Raw genomic sequence first — 10,853 nt, forward strand, 5'->3', positions numbered from 1 at the left:
TATGAAACAAAGCCCGTTTTGTAAAAATAAGAAAAAAAAATTATATAAAGAACCATCAATTTTAAACAAGAAAATACTATTTTATTAGAAGTTTATTACCCGGTTAATCTTTTATAACATTGGAAATTAGTAAATGTCCTACCTTAAAAATAGTCCACTCTTAAAAGAGGGACTTATTTCACGAAGCTCTTTCTGCAGCGGACTTTCATAAAGTTCAAGGGGTAAGAAAACATATCAATAATCACAAGACTTTCAGTATCGCCAAAATAATTCAGGTAACTCTTCCAGATTATTGACAGACAAATGATTAAATCCAGGATCAAGGTAAATTACAATAAGGGCCTAATCACTATAGAAGACCATCATCCAAAAAAGTCAGCGGTCATTCCGTGTCATAGTGGCTATTATCATAAGTTAATACGATATGGTAGCGTATAGTGAGGGCGTGTTGGACGTTGTGAGTTCAACTCCAACGCTCATTGTAGCTTAGACAAGACACTTTATACTTAGGTTTGCCTTTCAGTCTCCACCCAGGTAAACAAAGGTTTCTTGTAAGACCAAAACACAGCTGCACTGATTGGTCTCTCGAACTTCCGAATTAATAAAAAATAAGGATACTAAGGATTCGTGGTTAACCGGTATAGAGCTCCGTCACAAAGCAGGAAAGAAACACACTAAACAAAAAACTAAAATTGAAGAACATTAATTTATTATATTAAATAATAATTAGGAATACACTTTTATATATATAAAAAAGAATATTTAAATTAAACCTAGTCTAACCTAGCACTACTAACGTGAGATAATTGGGGATGTGAACAAAATGTTCAAGTTCAGACTTGCGCGTCCAAGTGTTGTAGTTAAGCAAAAGGTGAAACGAATAATCAAACAATAAGAGAAACAGTGTCCGATCCAAATAAAAAAAATTAATAACAAGTTGACAGTCTAGTATCTAGTCGACACTAGTCTTCTTCTCTTCTCTTCCATTAAATAAACCAGAATTATTAAGTGATAGAAAGCTGGTTCTCTTTCTCATCCAAATCTTGAAATGACCAAATTGTTTCGTTCAGAAGGAGTCCGGAACGATACTTTTCTGTTTCTGCAGCAGTTCTCTTGTCTTTCTTTGGTCTATCTGTATCTGGATTTTCTTCGTTTGGTCTCTGTGTTTCTAAGTCATTGGTCCTGATTGGTTATTGATTTGTTTGTTCCTTTGTTTATAGTGCTTCTATGGATTGTTGATTAATTAATAATGGTTTTCGCGACTTGCTTCCCTTGGTGTCGTGTTTCCATGATCTCCAAATGTTATTTGCAATGGGGACAAAACCAAGGAAATGGGAGTCCTAACTATTATTACTTAAAAGAATGTGAGATAATGACTAATTAACAGTCGCAGTCACATAACTTGAAATTATCAAAAAAGGAAAATGTAAAAAGAATTAAAAGAAAATAAACTAACTTTACAAATAAAAAATACACACTATTACATGTACTACTTACACACATGTTATTGTTTGCAACATATACAAATATTATATTATACCGGATATATATGCTATACAAATTAATAATTGTTATTAGTTTGTTCACTACCTATGTCACCTATTATTAAAAATACATATTTTTAACCTTTGATTATCAACAACCACCAGTAATAGTTCGTTTGTTGTAAACTCCAATCTCAAGGGTTCCAACAGTCGCAGTATCCCATAACTAAAAAAATATGATTAAATATTTAGTGAAACACTATTTTAGTAGAATACCAGGATGTCCTTATTATTCTTATTGATAAAATATAGTGTTTAAGCAAACTTAAACAGACTTAAAACTTTAAATTTTCACAGTTTTATAAAGTTATCGGTTCTAATATTTTCTGGACGTTTCACAAGATATATTTTATACTTTTGAAAGAAATAATCAACTTTAAATACATTATTTTGGTATATCTTTGTATCTAGACAAAAGTTAAACATACTTGTGTCGCAGGTTGATCCACCAAAACCGAATGGGCACGAACAGCCCATTACAACATCCTCCTCAATATATTCGCAGTTACCGTTGTTGTTGCATTCCTCTGCACAGACTGGATCTAATGTAAATATAAGTTCCAAAAATTGACATGGATCAGTGCTCATAATTATAAGAAAATTTAAATTAGTAAACAATTGTTTATACACAGCATAAGTACTTTTTGTTGACAACGTTGCTTATGTTTGTGAGTAGACTTTTGAGTACAGTAATGGAACATTAGAATGGTATAGTTCCAAACGCAGTAAAATTTTCTGTAGACAAACGGATAGAGGACAGTAACCATCATTTAGTAAGATGTATATTAGAAAAAAAATCACTGTTGAATTAGCCGTTTAGTTGCACAAACTATGTTAATCTTTCCATGACCCAGTCATTCCCTGGCATCATTCAACTGCTAGACCTACATCTATGTAAATCATAATGGTACATGCTTTATAATCCCGGGAAATTATTTTTTCCCTGATTCAATAAATTACGTAACGGATAAAGGCCAACTTGTATAGCACGAAAAAAACATTTGTTGTGTTCCAGGTCTCTCTCTGATTGAAAATGTTGCAACTATCACTTTCACTCAAGCTATTTAGAGAGTTTTTATGAAACTTGTACCTCCTTTCACTAAAATATAGTTTATATAATCTGATTTGTTTATATATGTAAAAGTATCTCTTTGGAGATCCCGCTTCGTGAATAAAGATACTGAATAAGTTGGGGGTATCAATTTGATCTTTGGTGCGCGTGCGTACAATTGAGGAACTAATGCTGTTCCGCCATACCACGTGAAGAATGTTAAAGAGTCATTATTCAACCAAGTTTGAACAATACTACCATGGTCTAATGGTTAGGACAGCTGCATATCAAACAGAAGGTCCGAGTTCGAGTCTCGGTTAGGGCATTCTCACAGATTTCTTGTTGGAAAATTTGTTACGGTCTGAACTGGATCACGGAAGATATTTGTCTATAAAATGATGATATGGTATGGTATAGTCGTAACAATTCTGCTGTCACCTTAACCTTATTACTGATGTTCTGACATTGATTGTGGGGGAAGTTGATGTGAAAATGGTATTACCTGCATAATATACCAGGTCTTCTATGTGGTCTGTGAAAGACGAGGAGTAGCGAGAACTGACACTTTCTGTATTAATATCTGTCCATCGAATACCGCCCAAATTCCGGTCTGTCATGTACACATTATCACCGTGGATCGCAATGTTAGCGACAAGTGTAAAGGAATTTTGCAGAGAAATAATTATGTTGTTACCATCTAAATCTGCCTTGTGTAGATAGTCGTCAATCCAGAATATGGTGTCATCTAAAGATATCAAACAAAAAAATAAAAAACATACCAAATTCAAATTAATTATCACTCTTATATATAGAATACAGCAGAGATTCAATAGAGATACTATAAAAAATAAAATAACTACTAATATTAAAATTTTCAATTACTACATTATGTTGGCTTTTTAGGTGTTTCTAAAAGATATATTCTTAACAAACACTAATTCGAATGCGATGGGTAAGTAATATTTCATCATGTAGCATATTGCGGTTTTTATGGCTGAACTTTTTAGACAGTTTTAAAAATCAGATACTATTGCAAAAAATGTATTTAGAATTCTGTTTTGATTTAAACAAAAACATATAATTAGAATCTCTTCTTTTTTCTGTCAATAATTTATCTGGCACTATACGGTGAAGATGTTTTTCCGTTCTTCATAAAGTATGAGCTTGAGTTAACTATCAACAAGATAGTGGTATCAAAATACTTGGAGCGTATATATTTATATTCATTGTAATGGAACATTTTGACGAAATGTAATAGGAAATGCTATTTTTCTGCACTATTGACCTTTGACCTTGACTTGTATTGTATCTAAAAAACGCTGGTCATTGAAATTTAAAAATGGTCTCAAATTGCTGAGACCATACATATTTATATTTATTGTAATGCAACATTTTGTTAGAAAATGACCGGAAGTAAAGTTATTGACCTTTGACCTAAAAAACAATTCATTGCAACTGGGGGGGCCATATTTTGGCCGCCATCTTGGTCCTAAATTGTATTACTATGCTTCTCTTGTTTTACCAGCGTCTAGAGTTAAAGAGAAAACGTTTTGCCTCACTATGTATAAACGACCATAATATTATGGGGCCGTTGTGGGCTTCTTTAAAAAAAGACGGATCACGGTGTACAAAAATGGTGGTAGAAATCTATTAATCAATAAATTGTGGTTCTGTGTATGTATACGTTTAATACTAAAGAATTTTGTACCGAAAAAAATAGTCTAGAGCTACTGTACATTCACACCTGCTCCGTTTCACAAACGGAAACGGCGCCGTTCAATTCTGTATAATTATGATGTTCCATTATTAAATAATAGAACATCATCACATTATATACTTTTCCCTAGGGAAAGTATGGATTTTAGAAGCCATTTTGACAGCTATATTTGATTCAAGATGAAGCGGTTAATCTTCAAATGTCAACATATAAACTTTGCCAATGCAATTCTGGTCATCTTGATAGCCAACGTATAGATTTGTGCAGTAGGACCAATGATAACGAACAAAAGTTCAAACTCACTCCCTTATATGGTAATATAGCTACCTTTAAAATCAATTCCACCTGATGTCACGTTCAATGTTGTAACTAAAGCTTTGGTTTCACCTATTCTGGCTCGATATATTGCTTTAAAACCCCCACTTGTAGCCCAGTACAGATACCTGAAAAATCCAGCATGCACATTATTAGGTGATCGAACGGATCGCTTATATATAGTGTTTGAATTTCTAAATCTAATTTATAGCCTATGTAAAAAATTAATTAATTTTGTATTGCTTTTTTGTGCGTAAAGTATTGAATTTAGATACTTGCAGACTGTTACCGGAATACTACCGGTAACTTCTACAAAAAAAAAGTTGTCTTCATGCATTTGGAAGTTTTTAACCAAGCAAGAATTTAGCATACAATTTGAGTGTTATAAAACCTCGCTTCAGGCCCATTTTACACTACGACGATAACAATCGACGATAAATAGATAAGTATGATCAGAACTTTTCCTACAAAAAAACGAAAGAAATATAAACACTTTTTATCCTAGAACTATAGGATAACAATCTATGCTGCCTTTGATAAAAATAATATTTTCACACGTCCAATCAACTGACGTCATGATGAGTAAGAGTAATTATATCGTGACGATTGTGACTAATTGATTATGACGTCATTTGATTAGAGACAGCATAAATAGATATTCCATTTTTCTAATTTAATTTGTTTATGTAAAATCGATCGTTATTGTCCTATAGTGTGTAGCAACCTTTCACGTAGAAAGACAGAACATGTAAAATTAAATATTGATATAATGCTCAACAAAAGTGCAATTGCAGCATCGTTTTCATTATCTTAATTTTTTGATTTAATAAGCCGTCACAATGTTTTCAAAAACACGTTACGTACTGAGTTTCCGAATTGAATGCAATGGTCGTTGGATCATCCTTGGAGAGTTGAAATAGCACTGTTCTCCCAGTACCATCACTCCAGTAAAGTTTACCTCCAAATGGATCAACGTCTATATCAGTAACGTAAGCTATAAAAACAATAGTTATATGTACCAATCAACACATAGATATCATATTATAGATGTATCAATTTTAGTAGCCCACGCTTACAATTTCTCTATACACAGTCAGACCTCAGTATTTATGGAATTACAAGGGTGGGGTATGAGTATGTATGAGCTTTAGATTTCCCTGATAATTATATCTGGTCTACATTTTGATTAGGTACATGTGTATTTAAGCAGGAAATACTAGGATGTGTTGGTAATTTATACTTGAATTATACCATGTAAAAATGTTATCTGTTATATTATATAGTTGTAAGTATACTGTAAATTTCTTAACAATATTTCTAGAATTAACATTATGAAGAATATGAAGTTATGAAAAATAAAAAAACGTTAGCTAAACAGTTTTAAAGAATTGTTGATTACGAGAAAATATCGTCAGGATCAATTACGATGAAATAAACACTCAAACTCAAATTCAATACACTCAAACACTACAAAGAAAGGAGCCAATTACACGATTGCCAGAATGACATAACCATTTAGTCTTAGTGGATGCTATAACACAAACTGCTAGTAGTATGTTTAAAAACTTGATACTGTAAATATAGTCTTCTTAAGTCGAAAATACTGTGAAGATAAGAGGTAAAAGAACAACATAATAGTACCTCACTGTTATTTAAGATCTCCTATAGTTTATGTCGCACATGTAAAGGCATATACAAATCATTAAAAGAAAAGAAAACCTTCACTTACATCCATCTCCAGTTGAAACCAAAACAAATTTTTCACCAGTTTCAAAGGAATAGCTCTCGATGGTATGTTGAATACCATCTGACCAATACAGTGTTGATGTATATGGATTGAGATCTAGGCCAATAGGCTGGTTGATACTAGACTGTAGGCCTAATTCCAATTCCTGAAAGGACGCAAAGAACATATCTGGGTCTATGAAATGAATACCAGGAGGTGCTTTTACAGAAACATACACCTTGTCACCTGTAAAATAAAAATAATGTTTAGAAACAAAATAAGAAAATCTTTTCTCGAAATCGTAAATTGTATGTAGGCCTAAGCTGAGTAAATAAAACACATTTATTTAGCTTTTTGTTTTCCCGCATAATTTGGATAATAGAGCGCTATCGAGCCGGTTTCCATTAGGCGTATTTATTCATCTAAATTAGAATGCGCATGCAACGCTTACTCCTTATATTGATTTATTTCAACTTTATTTAGAGTAACCTTTCCCGTTCGACAAATTAATGCGAGTTGATATTCAGGGGCCCTCGTAAGTTCCAATAAAAAACAAAACAAAAGATAAATTAAATTACGATAAAATAAATTATTTACAAAAAAAATTAGGCTATATAAAATATATAACATCTGTCTGCATTTAAAAGTCTCATATTCGGAACATTTATTTGGATACTTGGTAAATAGGCCTAAAGAGACGAAAATTGAATATGTAGAGGAATATTATACCGTTATTGACAACATTTGTCTCTTTAAATTGAAAATTTGAAAATTCTTGTATTACAATAATAATACGGCAGATAGGAAACACATACGTACTGAAAACAAATAGCACCAGGCTTTGTATTACTAATATGAAAACAATCATCTTCATTGTGGCAGCCATTGTTCTATAGGAAAATAAATCAGATATTAAGTTCTGTCTACGTGACTATCAAACTTCTTTGATAACAAAGATGTGATGTGTCCAAATATGGTAGGCCCCTAGTGATATGACATCATCGTGTGTATAATGGGCACATCTCATTTTTTGTCACATAAAGTTCCCTCCTGTAAATTGGTGAACCATGAGTTCACTGTTGGTTTTGTTAATATTAATATACATTTTAAATTGAAATTGTTTATGGCATGCTGATCTATGTTTATATATATATACACACAGTAGGCAAAGAACATTAATTCTAAACCGCCCGGTGATATACTGAAATTTAATTAATTAATTTGAAACGATAAAGCCCCAACCGAGACTCGAACTCGGACCGTCTGCTTGATATGCAGTTGCCCTAACCATTAGACCACTGGGGCTTTCATGGTATGGGCTTTCACGGTATTGTTCAAACTCGATTGGATAGCGACTCTTTAACATTCTCGGCGTGGTACGGCGGAACAGCACTAGTCCTCAGTTGTACGCACGCGCAACAGAGATCAAATTGATACGCCCTCATCTTTCAGTATTTTTATTCACGAGGCGGGATCTCCAAAGAGATACTTTTATATATATAAACACAGTAGGCAAAGAACATTAATTCTAAACCGCCCGGTGATATACTGAAATTTAATTAATTAATTTGAAACGATAAAGATGAGGAAATCTGTGAGAATGAGAAAAAGTCGCGCCAACCGAGACTCAAACTCAGACCGTCTACTTGATATGCAGTTGCCCTAACCATTAGACCACTGGGGCTTTCATGGTATTGTTCAAACTCGATTGGATAGCGACTCTTTAACATTCTCGGCCTGGTACGGCGGAATATATATATATATATATATATATATTTCTATCTGTATTTTATTGTTAACCGTTTTTGATGTTGTATTGACGGTTTCAAACCTGTTAGTGGCGGTATTTATCGCAGTTGGTTTTGACTGAATAAAATAAAAATAAAATAAAATAGAAATGAAAAAAAAAAGTTTGATTAGTGTAGACAGAGTTTTAGAAAACACCTAAAAGCAAGAATCATCATCATAAATCACAATGTGTATTTACTCTACAGTATGAAAACTAGATAACAATGATATGAATATGCTGACTTCATGATTTGTGTGCAGGTACACGCCGAAAAAATTGCTATACATTTTAAATTTGAATATTTTAAGCATCGGTGATCAAATCACTTAGAAGCCTCAATTTATTTTTTCATTTCAGTTTAAATTATCAAATACCTTTAGTTTGGTTATACGAAAATTTGAAAACATTTTAAGCATCGGTGATCAAATCAATTAGAAGTCTGAAGTTATTTTTTCATTTCAGTTCAAGTTATCAATTACCTTTTAGTTTGATTAATACGAAGATATTTAATTGTCTCTATAACCTTGTACCTTACAGAAAACCCAATGCCTACGCTTAATACGATTTTATAAGAATTGTGTTCCTTTGTTAACTCCACCCACATATTGGTTGGTTTCACAATCGAATAAGTTTTGTTTGTTATTTCTTAAATTATAGGTTTAAAATCAAAAAATCTGTAATCTCTAAATTAATAAAAGTAGTTAATAGTTGTTTGTATAAACTGAGATAAAGTAAGTGTGTAAAACTCATTTCAACCGATAATAAACTTCTTTCTAATTTCATTCCTTTTAAAATCATCACTTTTTCACGTAGTAGGCATAGATCTAATCATAATGTTGGTAGATATTTTCTCAATCGGAGATCGTCTAATCAATGTTTAGGAAGATAGTAAAAATCAATAGAACCAATCAATGTACAAACATTTTTTTTTCAAAATCTGCAATGAAATCAGGAAATTTAAAGATATTATAATTGAACACAATGTGGATACTGGAGATTCGGTGTACGTATCTGGCTCATGTGCACTTATAAGAACGTAGGCCTACCCAGTGCATCTTTCGGAAGAGTAGAAGAGTACATCACAGCAAAACATTACTAAAGCCGAGTGACGCCATCAGCTGAGGTCTCCATGATTTTATTCAATAAGTTTAGTACAATACATTATTACAAAATTATTCAGAACACCATATAAATATTGACGTTATATTTATTTATTAGTATTTATTCAAATTCAATAATATTAAAACATAGCAGAAAAAATGCTGAATCGAGATTTAATTTGAATCAAAAATTGAGTGAAAAAATATCAAAAGTTTAAACAGTTCAAAAGTTATTATAAAATTCATTCATAAAATTAGATATATGAATATACAAAACGTTCATTTACAGCAAAATATATATATTATTGTACAAAAAAAACATACTTAAAAATCAAACTTTAATTTAAATGTATAAGCATTGTTTGTTTATCAATCAAAACCATCTACGGAACAGGTGGCGTTTAGATGCACAATGCGATTCAAGAAGAGGTAGTGTCTATGCCAGGTGTGATAAGGGGAAGGGTTTTTAGAAAAGAAGAGTTGGCACAATGAAAAATGAAAAATTGTCAAATGAAAAACAGAGCCCACGACGTCGATCACTAATTGTACCCAAGCGTAGATCGACCAAATCACATCATAAATAGAATAACCGGCACCCAAAATGATACAGCAAGCACGTTTTTCGACACCCAATTGTGTAATCCCTCCTGACGGTGTTCCAAGCTGGAACAGCTTAAACTAAAAAAAAACTAATATAATTGCGCTTGGGTAGATAGTAAAAAGACGCCATGACGTAAGGGTACGTAAATAATGGAGTTTATTATTTTTTACTTTTTTTATTTTAATAATGTAATTAACATGGGAATCCCACATTAAAAAAAAATGATCCTAAAAAATTAAAAAGAGAGCGTCACTGTGATCCATCTTGTACAAGTATTGTGAAATATATTTCACAAGAAAAAGTACAAGATATAAAAGTACAAGATATAAAAGTACAAGATTTAAAAGTACAAGATATAATAGTACAAGGTATAAAAGTATAAGATATAAAAGTATAAGATATAAAAGTACAAGGAAAGTGCAAGAGTGTCGACTTACCGAGATATGTATTACAGGTTACAGGTTGCCTTGTCTTTACATGTACGTGTCCGGTCGTCAGCTTTATTCAACTAAATTTCAAGTACAACCATCGGATAAATAATACTAAAAGCATACTTGACAAAAGGTATTATAATTTTTTTTTTTTACCAAAATAATTCAACCATTACCAGTGTGTGTGCGAGATTATTCTTCAGCACTTTGAAAGCATTCAACAACAAGGCCATATGCATCGCTGCAGTCGCGTGCTCAAGTTAGTGTTTATCGACCAACCGACCGACCGACATAGTGAGCTATAGAGTCGCGTTGTATGCGACTACACGCGATTAATAAGAGCATTGAATTTTTTCCAAACTGCTGGCTTAATCACTTTATACTTAAGTAACATGTGTTCTTCTCCTGTTTTCTATCACATTATTGCATCTGTCACCAACATTAGTTTTAGACCATTTCCAAATGTGTAGTCTTCTATTACAAACAAGTATGCGATGTAAACGTTAAATGTAAAATTGAATTGCGCAACTTTTACCATATTATGCTTCATATCTTTTACTTTATTATTCCATATTTTGT

The 10,853-nt window shown here is 32.3% G+C and overlaps 1 protein-coding gene across 1 annotated transcript; it reads right to left on the bottom strand.

The window, feature by feature from the left end:
• Positions 1 to 1,352: 1,352 nt before the first annotated feature.
• On the bottom strand, positions 1,353 to 10,333 carry LOC144838341 (uncharacterized). The gene is made up of 8 exons (XM_078693680.1): positions 10,281 to 10,333; positions 7,173 to 7,243; positions 6,357 to 6,599; positions 5,492 to 5,621; positions 4,640 to 4,755; positions 3,098 to 3,340; positions 1,973 to 2,086; positions 1,353 to 1,710 (listed from the first exon to the last, which is right to left on the bottom strand). The coding sequence occupies exons 2-8, from the start codon at positions 7,237 to 7,239 to the stop codon at positions 1,679 to 1,681; spliced, it is 945 nt and encodes a 314-aa protein (XP_078549806.1). The 5' UTR covers positions 7,240 to 7,243; positions 10,281 to 10,333; the 3' UTR covers positions 1,353 to 1,678.
• Between the last annotated feature and the right edge of the window lie 520 nt (positions 10,334 to 10,853).

Source organism: Antedon bifida, chromosome 3 (genome assembly GCF_963402885.1).
Source record: "Antedon bifida chromosome 3, ecAntBifi1.1, whole genome shotgun sequence".
NCBI lineage: Eukaryota > Metazoa > Echinodermata > Crinoidea > Comatulida > Antedonidae > Antedon > Antedon bifida.